Consider the following 18,300-nt stretch of genomic DNA (forward strand, 5'->3'; position numbering starts at 1 on the left):
TTTACATACAAAGCCATCGGACCAGTGAAACAAATACAAATTGATACTTCTGAAAATAAATAAATAGCTTACTGGCCACTGGAAGCATGCTATGTTTTACAACAAAATTTGTAAGTTTAGCTTTTAGCTCAAGTTCACGGTTCACACTGCAACAGAACCCGTGTAAAAATAATTTGTATAAATGCACAAGGAGAAGTGGCACACACAGACACAAACATGCTACACATACTGTCTGTGAAATACACTATATACATATGCCATTTCAAAATTGAACTGTATGTATGCAGCATTTCAAGAAGGCATTAAAAAAATTAAAAGGAACAAGATCGTTACGTAACTGCATTACAATGTATATAAAATGATTAAACACAGGTTATGTTCTTTGACATTATTTATAATGTAATGATCTATGTACCATCAATTTAAAAAAAAAACTAAAAAATTGCCAGGCTTAATCCTGATTTAACCTCACCCTTAATTATTAAAAATAGTTAAGCACTTACCATAATGTGATTGAAATGCCTGTGGTTTTACGACCTGATTACAGTGGTTACACATCACCAAATAGAAATCATCATGAGCCGGGCAAAGACCAAATATTGGCATATCTAAAAACAAAAAGACAAAATGGCATCTCTCAGCTGCTGACAATTATTGAAAAACAGTTTAATTACAGAGCCACGACACTAGTGTTGAATCATAATTTTAATACATTTGTATCAAATTTGAAAATGAGGAAAAAAAGAGCATATAATGCAATAGATAATTTTGTGCTCGAGTATTACAAAAGCAAAAATCTTCCTACAAAGATAAATGTAAAATGAGCGATTACTTGTAGAAAACATCTATTAGAAAACTGATTTAGGACTGAGTATCTTACACCAGACGCAAGAATGTAATAAAAAAAAAAGAGTAATTTTAATATTTGTATCAAATTTGAAAATGAGGAAAAAAAGAGCATATAATGCAATAGATAATTTTGTGCTCGAGTATTACAAAAGCAAAAATCTTCCTACAAAGATAAATGTAAAATGAGCGATTACTTGTAGAAAACATCTATTAGAAAACTGATTTAGGACTGAGTATCTTACACCAGACGCAAGAATGTAATAAAAAAAAAAGAGACTGACTTCAAATGACAAACACAACCTAAGAGGGGATGTTTTATGTATTCTGAAAGGGGTTTGGATTTTATTCCAATTTCATTAAATGAATTAAAAAATGAACCTTATTTTCTATTTATTTTTTTTAAACCATTTTAAACACACAGTCGTTTACCAGGCAGTATTACATGCCTAATGGTTTTATTTGTTTAACAGTACATTATAGTCTAGCCATCTGCTGCCAGAGATCTGTGTAACAGCTATATAAGAGAGAGAAATAGAGATAACAGTATGTCAGAGCATGTGTGGATTTCAGAGATAACACACATACTTGCAGACTTTTACTAATAAAATTAGTTTCTACAATTTTGGTTTTAAGAATACAGTTTCTTAAGAATATAGTTTAACAGTTAAAACTGCATTCAGAGACTCCTGGAGCATGAAATACAACATTTACTACACAACCTAAAGGTATGTTACATTTATATAACTAAAAAATGTTATTCGATCATTAGAAGACAAAAAATAGGAAACTTCAACCGTAAAAGTATAAATTCATTACTGCCAAAGTACGTGGCTAAGGGACCTATAACACTATTTAAAGGTTTAAAACTGATATAAGAAAACTTACTTTCTTAAACAAAATACTCAAGTAATAGACTTATGTTAACAGTAACTTAGAAATTAAGTTAAACTTATTTACCTCTGTGCTAGAACTGATCCCAGAGTTTTGCTTTAAAGCTACTAATTTGCCTATGTATTTTTAACAACATCCATATTGTTGTTCATTAATGGAACACCAATTATGAAATCAATTGAGTGGGCTGCATTTTAAGAGTGAATGCCCCATAACGCAAGGTAACCGCTGGCAGTGCGATGCTGTCAGCCCAGACTCCACTTTGTTTCTCGCAGACAAAAGAACGTACCCACACCAAACAACTTCAAGAAGTAAGGACTCCCTTTGTAGTAAGTATCTTCATCATAAAAATTTAATTACCTTTCTTTAAAAAAATCAGGTCTGTCCCAGGTTTTCCAAAAACCTTATTAGTGCTACATTAAAATTAAGCACGATATCTGCAATAACAGCTGCAACTGGATTTTGCAGTTAGACGCAAATATAATGACCATCGACATCTGACATGGCTGTGATAGATCAGAGCTACACTTATCTACATCACAGGCACCTTTTCGCAACTGAGGTTACATTGAATAAATAATAAATTATAAACTGATTTGCACTTCGTTAAGCAGCGACTCTTGCTTATTTATGTATATGATATTTACATAAAAAAAGTATTAAGATCTTGGGCACACCTAACACTGCAAACTAGGCAAAACAGTAAATATATGCTGGGGAAAAAAATCAGGAATAATAAACTTCTATTTTTCAATATCTACTTTCTGTGATGTAATATTAAGCTAGTTAAGGAAAAAAAAAGGTATAAACCTAAATGTCATTGCTAATATTCCATACTCTTTGCCTGCGCAAAAAAAGTTTCCACATGGCAAGCAAATACTCCAGGGTCACTTCCATTTGACTACTAATACACCATGATGAATGGGACAATAACAGCGCGCATTGCCTGCTATTTACATTGTTAATAGCACACAGACAGGCTACTACTGTATAATGTCTAACGAACTGTAAATCCACACCCTGTAACCTGTTCTCATAACCGTACCGTTCAGACAACACCGGATTCACAGGCTTTACACCAGCTTGTACAGAACGCAGGGGGGGAAATCATTAACAGGAGGAAAGGATTGCCTGCTTCTGTGTCTCTTGCAAGATAAAGCACTCCTTGACGCTAGCCTGAGACATCACGCTCACTCTATTTAAGTACCCTTTTATGAATATTTGCTGGCAATACAGAGCTGCGATTTTAAACGACAAGTGAAACAAATTGGCAGAAACTGATGTAAACAAAAATGTTTTCCTATTTCAGTTTGGAGATCCCAAGAAATCTGAATAATTTACGAGCGTCCTTTACACTGTGAAGGACATCTTCAGAGCTTTAAAATCAAAGCTCCAAGTGACAGAAAGCAATGCCAAAATACTAGGAAATACGCAAACTCATAAAGAACCATTCTAAGAGTAAAACCACTTGACACAGAAAAAAAGGATTTGCTGCACACCCAAAATCACAACCATGATTTCAAAGGAAGTCACGCACAAGACTCCAGCCAGATCACACAAATCAGTGTAAAAGATCTTCTACCCCTGCAGTACTTTCCTACAGTACTGATAATAGAGCAGCATCTAAACATAAGCAGCGAGGGAGTACCGAGAAGGTTAGAGTCCTAAATGCAATTCCTTTTGTTTTCTCATATGAGGTAAAATAAACTATAGCTAGAGCAAGAGCAAGTTGCAGGGAAATCTTATTTATGTTTCTGTGTTCCAACAGGGCAAACATCTATGCGGCACTGTTATGAGAGTAACAAATTAGACCATGCAAATGTTACAGAATAATATACAGAATAATATACAGAATAGTTTAACAAAGCTTACGTAAAAAGTACGCACCAAGAGCAGGAGATGGATGCCTAATTTTTCTGTCCCTCCCCCCCCGACCACTTATGAAAGTTCACAAGTCTTGCAGTTGATATTGTAACGTCTAATACTTTATACCTATGTCATTTAATGACATGCAAATTCTCTATTTAAAAGTCTAATGAAGTTTATAGTATTTCACCAGTGTCATTTCAAATGCACTGTTCCTCCGAGTTTAAAGATTACTTTTTGAAATACTTCACTGTAAATGTAAAGCCTGTGCCTCTCAAGGAAGAGCCTAGCAACCATGATTCATGTGTTCCTCTTTCAAAGCTGGGCTCATTTAACTCTCTCCATCTGGGAATGTTTTTCAAGGTCAAACTAAAAATTGAAACCAAGACCTCAAACTTGCCATTTATTTTTCCATAAATGCAGTATTTATACAGTATCAACATACAAGTGCTGTTATAGGAGCTGCTAGTTACATTAATTCTATTAACACCGTAAAGAAAACCAACTTCATTTACCTCCATAATATGAAACCTCTGAACATTGTGATCTCCAGAATTTACTTCTTTCAAATATAACTTAGTTACAGTGGTTTTAAAAAGGTAACTTTAAGTGATATATCACTGTACTCTTTACCAAGACTAGAACGAGCCCGTGCCATGGGCAATTCCAAGATATCTTAACTGTGTTATTTGTTGAGCATGTAATAAGGAAAATGCTTCTTATTTGGAAAAGGCCAATACAGCACCTTTTCTAATGAAAAAGGAAAAACAATAATGGACAATCTGGCATACCGTACGTCAAGTAACATGGAGCTCAGCGTGTCTACTCTGAAAAGCTTTCTTAAACTGAGCTGCCATCTCCTCTTCTCCTGAGGGATGTAGAAGCACATAACTCACCTAATAATTTCTTAGTATTTTCAGCATTTTCTTTCAAGACAGTTACACTACTGAAATTCATGCTTGTGGTCATTAGAAGTAACTGTGTCTGTGTACTCTCAATTCTATTACTTAACATCACAGACAACAGAACAAACAAAACAGGCTAAATCATGCAGCTAGAGAACAGGTCGGCAGTTTCCGTTTATTGAGCCACTAGATTCAGTGACTGCCACAGCTCCACTGCGTATTTTTATTGGATTTTTTTTTTAAACCCTCCAAATTTATCAACTTTCCTACAAATCTTCTTGCCTCTTTTCAGACTGCGACCACTGCACAGTCCATCTATCCTAGCATCTAATAAGACGACATCCCTTTTACAAATGAAATGAAAATATCACCAAAAAAAGCGAGATCAAGATCTTCTCCAGGACAGCAAACTCTAGAGGAAGAGGGTAAAAGGAGCCCTAATCCTGGCTGTTTGCAGAGACCAGAATACAAGTTTTCTATTTTGCAGAAGTCTGCTCACCGCGACTGAAAAAACAAGGAGGATAGTGAAAACTGAAACAGAGGAATAGAAAGCAAAACTCGCAAGGGCAGAAGTGAAAGGGCAAAGAACAAACTCTATCAGAGTCAGGGCAGAAGAATAAAAAACTTGGTGAAAAAAGTGACAAGAATACATAGAAGTACTGCAGAAATATTTTTTAAGCCAGAACACTGCTAATGCTCCATCTTCCCTATCCATTCTCAGCATAAGCGTCTGCTTATTCAGATTATTTTTTAAAGTCTGAATCTGATTTATCACAAATATGTACGTACTGCTTAGTGTAATTTGGCAACGGACATTTCATGCTGATGCCAGATGTGAACAGTAAAATGTTTTGACTACAAAGATCCTCACGGCATAGCGTAACATGCCTTCAGCACACCACCAACCTGATTATACTTCCATAATATTTTTAGTCCCTATAGTTAATATTAGATGCATTAAAATGTGATGCCCTAGACTATTAACTTTACACTCACAACAGATATAACTCCCTATTATCTTTACAGCTCCCCAAACACAGAATTTATTTTTCTTTTTACCGGGGTCTGATCCAAATCCACCCTAAGTAAATGTACCAACTTTTATCGATTCACTAGGCTTTCCATTAAGACATCAGGGATCTGTTTTGGAGGTACTATATAAGGAAATTGTAAATATATCCCATTATTTTGAAATGTTGCCAAATCTGGATTGTTTGAACTATTTTACTTCATGGACCAAGTAAGTTCAAAGAGTGTCCACAAAAGCTATCTTGAATACATTTGCTCTGTACTCGCTGTGTTTTCTCTTCTCATTAGAAGAGAATTGGTCTTGACCATACTAAGGTAAAAAAAAATATGCAAGTACACCTTGTTTTAACTTGACTTAACTGGTAGATCTCTTTCTCTGAAGGCATGCTTTTATTAGAACTTTAAGATAACACAACTCTTCAGTAGCACTGCAAAAATTTTGAAAAGGGGAGAGAAAATACAGCTGCAGTAACTTAAAACTAGTTGACATCTCGAAGGAAAAAAAAGTTTTGTGCCACCTCCTGTAATTTGCTTGTAACACTTGTCCCAGCTACTGTCAGATCCTGTTAAAGTAATAAAAATATTTCTATTGTTTTACCCTTTATGGTTGTGGACAACATGAATGTCACCATTTTAATATCTGAAAGCAGACAAAACCTCCCAAATTACTGTTTTTAAGAGCTTGTGATTTGGGGGAGAGAGGCACGAGGAAGGAGAAGGAAGTCGACTAACCAGCTTTTAGAACCACATGAAACAGCCTGCACCAAACCCGGGCAGATTTCAAACAGAAAGCTGAGCTTGGTTACAACCAGACTAACGGCTTATAGTGAGCCCTAAAAGCTAAAATTCTGCCAAGAAACCTGCACACCGGGAATCCTGCTGGATCTATTGCTGACACTAGTTGTCAATAACAAGTAATTTTCAGGTGCCAAGAGGGTCTTAGGTGCAAGCAAACAGCCTGCACCAAACCCGGGCAGATTTCAAACAGAAAGCTGAGCTTGGTTACAACCAGACTAACGGCTTATAGTGAGCCCTAAAAGCTAAAATTCTGCCAAGAAACCTGCACACCGGGAATCCTGCTGGATCTATTGCTGACACTAGTTGTCAATAACAAGTAATTTTCAGGTGCCAAGAGGGTCTTAGGTGCAAGCCTGAGGCAGCAAGCTTTCTGCACAAATAGTGCTACAAGGTATCTTAACTTAGTTACCTTAAGTAAAGCCCCCATCAATTCTAAGTCATACGGTCCCTTATTTTAATTGATATGAATGTTTAAAAAAAAGTGATCTAAGTTAGCAACTCAAAACTTACCTTTCATACACAAATACTTCACTTTCTGCAACTGAAATATTATTTTCTACACAGTATTTTTCCAAACTATTTTCCAGAAATGCTCAAGTGTTTGTCATTCATGGACACACACGTGTTTTTGTATACTTATCAATGCTGCAATGAAATTTAACTACTGGCAAATTTTCTACTGTGTACTATGCAAGACGATAATAAAAAAAGAATATTCCTAAACAGGTATTATGAACAAAATAACTAAAACCACATAATATTCGGAGTGCTCTGGTTTGCACAAGTTTTAAACCAAAATAAGAGATTCTAGTAGAATATACATACTTGAGGGTTTTCTGCAAAATTTCAAGTAATGAACATTTATGTATTAAGAGAACACAAGTATTTGATGAACCATATGTGCAGGCATAACAAATTTGTGCTTGCAAAGAACATATGCATAATCAAGCAAACTGAATATAAAATGATCAAGTTTATATACAGAAACACTTTTTGTAAAAATTTTTCCCACAAGGTTTGTGCTCATGTTGCTTCAGATACAAAAGAACTTTTTAATACAAAATAAAGCAAAACAAATGGACATTCCCATATCCGAGCCGTTTCATTTAGGCTCAGACGGAAGCCTTGCTAAAGTGTTTTCTGCAAGGTTATCTATTTTTTAAGTTCCTTGTCAACTCCACTCTGTCCATTAAGGAACTTACATTTTTTTTTGCACATAGAGCTTTGAAAGCCCAGCTATTTGAGGAGACTTTTGAAAGGCATAGCTCTCCTTGGGTCCTGAGCACAAGTGCATGAACTTTGTTTCACTGTGCAGTTACTGATTGATCGGATGAAGGAAAGAACAGCTGAAGACTTGATCAAATGTTTTTACTTCATTTTCCACTTTGGCAAATATAGCAATTACACAGCATTTTATTAAAGTCCTAAGAATACCCAAACCGCAAAGTTTTGGCTCAGAGAAATGACTTTCACTTCAAGAACAAAAAACCCCACAATCTAGTTTAACTAGGCACAGGAGCCGCGCTACGAGATTTGATCGGGCATAAATCTTTACTAGCGCTAGAACGCTTTATCTCTAAGAGCAGAGTCCTCTCCGTCCAGTCTCCTTTCCAAACTCAAGACAGTCTGTTTTTCCAAAGCTACGGTTCTGTAGTTTTTACTTTGCCTTCCCAAATTCAAGGCAGAGTCTTGCCCAGTGAAACCCGAAAGGGTGAAGGAGGACCTACCTCTCCTGGCTCACATTTCCGTGGGTTCAGCCGTGCTGCATTTCCAAAATCCCATCCCCTGCACCGCCCCCTCCAGCTTCACCTCCAGCAAAAAGGTTCGCCACATGCCGCAGGCAGTAACACTCCTCCCTGCATACCCAAGCGGCAAATCCTAACACCAGTCCTTTTGCAAGGCTATGAGCACATGATCACTGCAATTCTCCTGTAGCCTTTCCTCTCTCTCTCTCTGAGGATGCAGAATGCAACACTGACAGTCGCTACGTCTCCCGTTCTCTAAAATTTAAGAGTCTTGGGAAATTTCTGTATCGAGCCCACTGATAAGAACTGAGCAGCAGATACGAAAGGGAAGCTCATCATGCACACGTGCACCTGCAGCCTAGCGTGCAGCTGGGAGTTCTAATTTTAGGCTCCCAAGATTTGAATGTTCCTGTAATTATATATAAAACACATACTAAAGCAGACATCTAAGTATTTAGTTAAATTCTTTGTATATGAATTCAGCTACACACAATTAATCTTCTAGAAAATCTAACACAAAACGTATGTCAAATTGTTCATTCAAAACTATTAAACAGTTTTTCTAAGTTTATTGTTCAGAATAATACAAAATTTCAGTGAGCAAGTTTACGGAAGATTGTCTGTAGAAAGACCGATTAATAAAGTTCTCGATGAAACACAAGTAGCACATTTAAAGCTTTTCAGCAAATGAAAAAGTCTCCCCCCACACACTGTATTGTTACATCAGGTTTTCATCAGCAGTGTGAATGAAGTCAGTCATCTGCAAAAACTATTCCCATTTACTCATTAATTAGTTTTCAGGGTTAAAGATATTTTAAATTTCTCCAGCCAATTTGTATAATATTACGTAAATGCTGAACATACAATTTGTCATATAAGAAATCTTCAAAGTTATGCATTATTTTTAGGTGACATGATCTCATCGTGCCGCTGCTATATTTTAGCCAACAAATTATTATTTTTGGTTTTTGTGGCAAAAAAAAACCCTAATTTGTTACATATCTAATCCTAAAATACCTTGAGGAACCATCAACATTGAGTTTAATTTTGCAATTATGACACAAAAATTAAACAGAATTCAGGAAACAAACTTGGGGTTTACACAGTAATACTAAAATCTGGGGTAATTTAACATGAAAGGGTACACAGAAACACTTCAGTTATTATGCAGAAAAACAGGGTCTATTATGAGGGGATAAGAAGTCCTGGCCAAGCAACTAGTCACAATCATAGCCTCAATTAAAATTAACTATATCATCCAGAGAATATTCTGAATTGTATCTTAAGTCATATACCCCAAAGCATGCTACTATTATGAATTGTTTTAACATCAACAGGTTTGGTACTTTTCTCCTCTTTCACACACAGCACTCTGTGTACTTTGCAGCAGCTGTACTTTCGTAGTAGGAAAAAGGAAGTTTATTTAAATCTAAACTCACAGTTTACATAAAACTGCTCATTGCAGCAGAAGCATTTTGATACATCGTGACTGCAAATGGTGAACGTGTTCCAAGCTCCTCACCCTTTCCCATCTCTTACCTAGGCTTTTGAGGAAAAAAAATTTGACATGTGCGGTTTTTGCCATCTTTCCCTATGTGAACTGTCCACATCACAGCAACGCAACTGGGTGCTGGCTGCACCTCGGCACCCAGTAAGTGAGGAAGTAGAGCAATAACAACCATTCACTTGCAGATTTACACATTTTTCTTACTAACTGAGAACTGGAGGAATACAATCTACCCATGACTGTATCTTTTGTGATAGGAGAAAACAACAAAATTTAGTAATACTAGAAAAACAAACAAAAAAGTGACATCAGAAACACCAGAGTCAATACAGTCTTTAAAAATACAAACTTTTTCAAAACCAATAAAAATAAGAACTAGAGACAGCTATGCATCTCTTGCCTGATGGCATTACTGCAATCTTCATATTAAAAACATCATCAGTTAACACATTATTTTCCCTGCTACTCAGGACATGCGTAGTGCTCATCTTTCAACCTCTTCTACGCTCTCTCCTGCTGACCATGGCCCCAACTCCTGTGTGATACCAGCACGGCATTCTTTAATTCTGTGCAAAGACAATGCATCTTTGCACAAAGAACACTCTGCGCACATTTTACATCATGCACCTGACACCTGAGGGAGCAAATCAGCATGTGCAAAAAAAAAAACCAAACAAAAACAAAACAGATGACCTGTCAACTGAATTCTATTTCAGTATTTTCTTTTATTAGGCAACCCAACCACCTAAACCACCCCACCCCGCCACTCCCATTCTCCATGCACTGGAACATCCACTTCAAAAATAAGACTGTTTCAATCATGTCTAATATAGCTGTAAGGAAACTGATGCCTGTCAATTTTCACATACCAACTTACATTTCTGCACCCCTCTCAGTTTGGCAGTCACTATTAGTTTTTGCATTAAAATTTACTTCCTTTGCTTTACAGATTTACTAGCAGTTAATTTCTTACAATTAAAAAAAAATTAAGTTGCACAGCAACAGGCATATAAATGTACTATAGCAAAAAAACCCTCCAACTGCACTGTGATGTTTAATGAGATTAAAAGATAAAGTGGAAAATAAAACAATGTTTTTGTTGTTATAGCCCAGTAAAAGAGCTAACCCACTTCTTACGTATTTGAACACACACGTAGTGACACAAAGTATTTTAAACTTGGCCATTGCATACCTTTTGACAAATAAATATGACTATTTCAATTATATAGCTGAGGAACCAGTAAACTGTACGTCTTTACTTCTCACAAATGATATATTCCAGCACATACAGAACTACAGTCATCAGAGCTTCCCTTCCAAGAAGGGATCTATCTGTTCAGAAGTGTCAGGCTTCAAACCAGTACCAGTTGTCCTCTGAGTCAGTTATATTAACTAAATAGGTAAGCACTGAAGCAAATCAGGCTACCTGTTCACAGTATAAGGTCAATAATTCCACTGCTGATTCAGCCTAAAAACTCTTTATGGAAGTGAATTTTTTTTTATTGTTACGGAATTTCAAATTCTTCTGAAGAAGAAGTTTAGGCTTTGCCTTTGCATGTCATCTGGGTTAGAATAAGCCCATCACTATCCTTATTTCAAGATGTATTTCTTCACTGTTAAGAGTGATTTGCCTTATTTTAGGAGCCCGCCTTTACAAAATTTTCCAGAATTCTATCTCCAAACATTATACATAAAATACATTATATCTGTTACAGAATAAAAAAAAGACTCTGAAAACACTGAACAAATCTATACCAGATACTATCCTTCCATATCTGGCACTAGTTCTCCGCTACTGAAAGCGCCCATTTCACTCCTAAATAGAAACAGGTTGGGAAGGACTGCAACTTTTAATATTTTTAAATTTAGATGTATTTAAAAATGAAGAACACTTAGATCATATTATACACGCAGAACATCTGAAAGGGCTGACATGCTTTAAAGTAATTTTTCTGCTCTTTCATGGTCTGGGCCTCTGTAACATAACTGGAACACCAGCCCACTTGTGATGTACTCAGAAGGTAATACCTATAACAAAACAAAACAAAACAGAAGGAGAAAAGAATTTGCTCAGACTACTTAGCGTACTGATTTGATCGGTTTGGTCTAACTCACATTTTTGACAGAGACTTCTAAGACTACTACTCTCCTCTGGTCCCTCTGCAGCTAACAGTGCTCATCACACTTGGGAAGACGGTATATGGATACATATGAACAGACCTAAATACGCAGAGGGAGGAGGAAAAAGGAACTTTTCTCCCTTTTGGAGGCCAGCTAGGACAAATTTTAATTTTTAGACATCTCATGTCAAAAAGGACATAAGAATAAACCTGATTATACAAGCAGCAAGACAGAGAAAGTCATCCTCACGCAGGTACGAGAAGATTAGACATATTCAGTGTATGTCTGTGCAACGAGACACAGGCAAGCGGTATCCTGCACCCCTCCCCCAAGAACCCCACAGACCTCAAGCGGTAGTCCCGGCACACCATGTTACGAGACTAGGCCTGTTTGCAAAGGCCTGTAGAGGAGACGTCACAGAAGACACATGGAGTCAGTATTAAGCAAGAGGCACAGCAAAGAACATACGGAGTTGGTATTTAAAAAAAGGCACGGAAAAGAACATTTCAGAGCACTAGTTAACTGCCCCTAGATGACTCAGGATGACAACGGTTAAGTAAGATTAAATAGATAACAGAAAATTGAAAGGTAAACAGGATCCTTTGGTATTATGAGAAATGTGTAGTTTACCACCCTCCAGTACACTGAAAACGAGTAACACATCCACCTTCCTAAAGCAGACAAAAGATAACCACTGCAAACATATCTAGGATAACAAAACCGTGGTTTACAACAGAAGCGGATCCTTTGCCAGGCGCAGCAGTTGCACGCGCATGAATTTCAGGACCTAGGCTGAGGTCTTCAGCGCAAACCCGCCTGAAGACTACGGCAATCTCTACTGGTGCCTATCCAGGGTAGGCAGGAAGCCAAAGCCACTGCTGCCAAACTTGTTGAGCCAGTCTTCCCAGCGCTGGCCCACAATGCACCTCTTTGTGTTTGGAAACTGCTCAAAAGCTTTTGCTTCCAGCAACAGTGCGGAGCACTTGGCGAAAGATGCCAAAGGAGTCCGTGAAAGGGTATCACAGGGCCACCATAACAGTACGGACACCCCAAATGCTCCTGTCAGTTGGTGACATCACCCTGAATCACTGCAGTGACGAACGACACGGCGCTTCCTGTGAAGCCCTGATCTCACAACACCACTCACAGGAGCACAAGAAAACTCTTAGCGTGATTAAACTATAACTAAAACTGCTGACGTTGCACCTTACCATCATGTCTTCCCATTTTACAATGCAGAGCACCATCTATCCAGACTGTGATTTTGGTCCTTTCCCAGGACAGGGGCCTTCCTTCACACGGTCGTGGTTATCCACGACGACTCTCGACGGCGTCAGCAGGATGACAGAAAATTGCAGTGTTGCACAGAGAACCCCTTTTCTCATCCCAAGCAGTTGTAAACAAGCCTCAGATGAGACACACTGACAGCGCACTGAAGATTTTACTACTGTGCTCTACCTACTCTGCAGATAAAAATAGCATTCTTATCTCCAAGGCTATCAAGCCAACACTTCAGATCATTAAATTCAGGCCACAAAAACAACAGAAGAGATTTGCAAGTTTTATTCCAGCAATGACACAGTGGTCTATGCCCCTACATTTCAGGGCACAGGCTGATAGGCAGGCAGAACTAGAAGGAAATTTCCCAAACAAGGGCTGATGCGTTTTGGACTTCTCCTCCAAACACCCCACGGAAACAGCAGTGTTGAAATAGCCAGGCAAAGCAAACCAAGTCAGCTGGCTACTAAAGCAGGTCCTACAGAAGGAACAACAGATAAGGAGAGGGCTCTGCCCAGCCTACAAACAAGACGTAATCAAACTGTAGCAGGTATGGTTCAGACACCGGTATTCCCCCCCAAGTCCCAGAACACAACTGGTAGTAGAAGTGTTCCTTCAATCACTTGGCCACGAAAAAGAGCATTTAGGACAAAAATTTGCAATCTATTATATAAGCACGTATCACACTAGCTTTGGTAGGCAACACAGATACTGAATTTGGCTCAAAGCTTCTCCTCTGTAAATTACAAACTACAATAGGGAAAAGAAGCTCCTTAACAAGTATGATTTCTAGACAGTTGCTTTGGGTAACACAACTTACACAAAAATGGCAAAAACAAAATTGCTTTCCGAAATTCACCTTTAAGTACTTTTATGAAGTAAATGCTGCCTATCGGGAAATTCATTTAAGCCTTTCCTCTCAAATACTTTCATTTAGTACCAGCGAGAACAGGATGACTGCCATCTCTTCTACGAGCCGAATGCACACATCCAAACACAGATTATACATTTTAAGAAACAAATTAACTGAAGAAAACATCCTAAAACCCGAAAGTATATTCCGCCAAAGCCTAGTTGGCTTTGTTGTTGTAGACTCTACATTTCTAGAGTCATCCTCATTGAACTGGAGTGAAACAGAAAATTTTAACATTTCCTGGGAAAAGTAGGCAAATTCCTGGGAAAATTTATTATTTTGAAAGCTGCTTTCCGAATTATTTTACACGGCTGTCTCAATAATCCAACACCCACAGTGTCTGACTATTGGGAACAATTTTCGCTCCTCTGAAATATCCATCAAAAATACAGCCAGTTAACCCAAATTTTTGCAGAGTTTGAGGCCTCCGGATATTCCACGCTACTACAGACTTGTTCTGATGGGATAAGAAGAATATTTGGTATGGTTCACATTTACATATACTGTATTGATGATGCCTCTTTCTCCTTTTGGCATCATTTGCAACAGCCCTCCAATAGGAGATAAAAATAAATGATGCCGTAACTCTTCCTCAGCAGAGTAACCCAGATTCAAATGGTATTCTCTCCAGTTCACAAAGTTACTGGGAACTGCCTCGAGAATTTCAGTCAAAGAAACTTTTCATTTCTATTACCTAGTTTTCTAACATAGCTAATTACTGAAAACAAATTAAAAACCTAACCAATATGTTAAATAATACAAACTAATTCTTACTTGCTGTTTACCTTTCACAATATACTTACATATTATAACTGATCCTGATTTATACTACAGTTATTCACTGATATAACATCTCTAACACTCTTAAAGATAACCAAGATACAGGATCTACTATACCATATAATCACTTAGGCAGCCATGTAAAAATCAGATCAGATTCACTCTGAAGAAATAAGTATGGCTCAATGGACTCTAAGATTACCAGACCAAATACGTGCTAGAAAATTCAGTATCTTCTTTAAGCAACTATCACCTTGTTTTGGAAACAACTTTAAAGTTAGATTGCGACCATTATTTCACAAATGTTTCACTCAGCAGAGATGGAGGAGCTGCTTAATCCAGCACTACTAGGAGGGAAAAAAAAAAAAAGACTGTAGAACCACACCCTAGGTGTAAACCAATACAGATTTTCTTCTGCATTTTAGCCTGAAACAATAGCCAGAGGGTGTCGTTTAGGCTATATACACCTTGACAAAGCAATGGCTACAATATCTAGGGACTGACAATTAAAATGTTTGCATAGCGAAGTACTACTCTGCCGGCTGTCTGATCACAAGGTTGTAGTGAACATGGCTGTCTCCCACATGCAAACTCTCTCGCCTGCCGAGCCCCATAACCTGGTCCTGTGTCCTCCCTCCAGTCACAAGCAAAAACCCTTCTTGACTTCAGTGGCTGACGACAGGACCTCACATCCCCAGATACCACTTAATAAACTGGCAGAACTCCGATTTTCCCACTGACAACATCTACCACGTCGTTTACGCAGTCAATGAAAAAAAACTGTAGACAGAAAACTGAATTTATGAAGGGCAAAATACAACAGAACTTGACGTTAAAGGAAAACAAACATCCAATTTACTGTGTATTCAGTGTATTATTTGCTTTTCAAATTTAACTCATTAAAGCTTCTACACTTCATTTTAATGCAAGCTGCTATAGGACTTCCAGGCAACTATATCAGCGTGAAATTGTCCAACAAACTTTCTTGCAAATAAAACTGTGAGAGCTCTAGATTTCAGAACAAAAGTGCACATCACGGACTTACAACCTCAAAGCTGCTCCCTATTGGATTTTAGCCCTTCAGCTGCTTTGTATACATTTTTTCAGTGCCAGTTGAGAATGCTGCATTTTCTATTGCACTACAAACAGTTGATGAAAGATGCACATCCTGCTTAGCCACAGAAAAGCGGATCAAGAACACTGCGTAAGTTTTCTGGCTGTTATAATCCCACCAGAAGAAAAGGGAGGCATAACCAATTATCCCTTTCACCTTTCATTATCAATGAAGTTTGTCTATGGGCTACGCTGAAGCTATCAAAAGTTGAAATCAGGGCGGGGGTGAGCTTGTAAATAAACAATCTTTCTCATGGGAAAACAGGTTACCACAAAACAGCTTTTTCCACAAGGGCTGACAAGCAGCATTTACACACAAATAACTGAGCGTTTGAGTACTTATAATCTACTTGAGCCAATAACCTAGAATATTTACCATCACAGTGACCACTTCCAAAGCTAGCCATCACGACTCCAGGTGATGTGGGAGCAGCTGCGTGTGCAGTTTACTTTAAGGAAGTCATACCCCGTAGTATCTGGGGTTACCACGAGTCTCTGACTTAGCACGAGGATCAGTTTGAGAGCCGCTGCACCACCGGTCCTGGCTCACAGCTGCACACAGCCTGCACAAGCAGGGAGAACTTTTGACTGTACAAAGCCTTCTAGCAACAGGAACACCGACCACAATAAATTCATTGCCTTCCATCACAACTGCTTTTAAGGTCGTGCTACTCTGCTCCATTACACTTCGAATTCCCTTTGCCACGTTTTAACACTTGCTGCTAAAAACTTAAGGTGTAAGTACAAAGCTGTATTCATCTCTCTGCTGTCACCTACACTGTAAGAATGTCTAGGAAATAATGTTGAGTATCATACATACAGGCAACATCCACAGCAGTGGTGACTTTCTTCATTAAAAGGGAAGAGAAACAATTTTTAAGCATCTTACAGACCATTTAGAATACTTAATTACAAATCAAATATTATAATGATTTGTGAAAGATGAAATATTTTCTGTCTTGTAAGTGTAAGAGATCACACGTATTCCCAGTCGGCCTTTGGCAGTTACAGCCATAGGCTAGGCATAGTCAGAAAAAGTGTAAGAACCGTATGCATTTTCTTTTATAGATCCACTAAAATGGAAGAAATAGCTTTTAAAATAGTTACCTTGGAGAGAGTAATCTGCATCCTCTTAACCCAATTTATTTAAAAGTACCCTTCACTAAGCCTTTTTGGCTTTCCCGCTCTACTTAGATGATGGTGTTATAAACTCATGTGAAAGTCATATTTCTACATAATATTTATCGCATTGTTCTTCTCTTACTGAGCATTTGTTATTAAATATAGGATACAAAAAGCAGTATTTAATCAAGTATTATCAAGACATCACCTCTTGTGCACAGGAGTAACCTAGCTAATCATACATACCACTTAAGAAGCATTAGATAACAGTGAATTCCTGACTGTTAGGTATGTATAGACAACTATTTCAAAGGTTCTTATTAAAAAAAAAAAAAAAACAACAGAAATCCTGCTTCCTCACATATTATGGATAGACTGAGGCAGTTTTGTGGCTGCAGTTCCAGTGAAAGTCCCCAAGGCCTTGCAATATTGCACTAATAATATTGGTAATATCTAAAACTTGCAAAGTATCTTTAAAGCATAAAAGATGACACACTTCTAACATGCAGTCTAACATCACAATATTCTATTTATAACAGGTGACTCATCTTGCCAGAAATAATTAAATATTGTAAACAGAACGTGGATTTAAGGGAAAAAAATAACAAGAAAAGGAGGGCCAGTCACTGAAGATAATCTCAAAAGTAGCTTGAAAAACATGCAATTTGAAAGGATGCTATCTCATAAAGTCTCTACAATTTTCTTAAACAGTTCAATGCACTTTTAAAGTCTCCTTGTAATTGTTTTACAATAACTGGTCCACAAATCCTTAAAACGCTTTGTGTAAATAGTCAATTAAAATGCAATGAAATGAAGAGAAGATTTATCTGATTACAGACTGCGAATAGCTATGCAGAATGTCAAAAAAGAAGCATGGCACTTTGTACTACTACCTTAAAATATTTATTTCAATCTATTAAAAATTCTCAGCGTATTTGCAGGCAGTCAAGGACTATAGAGCCCTCTAAGCATCTCTGACATGATTTAACACAACAAAAATCAACTCAATTGAGCACCTCCCAAGGCTGAATAAAAACAAATTTAAATTTGAAATAAGACGCTGTCTCTTACTTGTATTTACAACTTAATATTGGAACAAAAGTTTCACCAATGCTTTAATTATTTATTGAACCTGCTGCTGGGAAAATTCTAGACCTTGGGTCTATGTGATAAAGCTGCTTCTAGTGAGCCCTCCTGGCCCGGTCCTGGATTTCACGGCTCAACCCTGCCCAGCAGGGCTCAAGAAGAACAAGGGTTCATTGCATAGCTCTCAGTACCCTCACAGCTCTGGTAACTTCCACTAATAACAACTAATATAATCAAATCTCAAAGGTTCTGCTAAATGCCCTAGAGGTTCATGGAGTCTCTCCCCCCCCCCCCCTT

The 18,300-nt window shown here is 37.7% G+C and overlaps 1 protein-coding gene across 1 annotated transcript in view; it reads right to left on the bottom strand.

Annotated features, from left to right (window-relative positions):
- The window catches only part of ATXN7 (ataxin 7), a 60,620-nt gene that overhangs the window by 37,068 nt on the left and 5,252 nt on the right, over window positions 1-18,300 (bottom strand). The window contains exon 2 of the mRNA XM_009284386.2: window positions 504-608. Within this exon, the coding sequence (XP_009282661.1) occupies window positions 504-608 (105 nt within the window). The remainder of the gene's footprint in view (window positions 1-503; window positions 609-18,300) is intronic.

The sequence above is a fragment of the Aptenodytes forsteri genome, unplaced genomic scaffold, assembly GCF_000699145.1.
Source record: "Aptenodytes forsteri isolate BGI_AS27 unplaced genomic scaffold, ASM69914v1 Scaffold53, whole genome shotgun sequence".
Classification (NCBI taxonomy): domain Eukaryota; kingdom Metazoa; phylum Chordata; class Aves; order Sphenisciformes; family Spheniscidae; genus Aptenodytes; species Aptenodytes forsteri.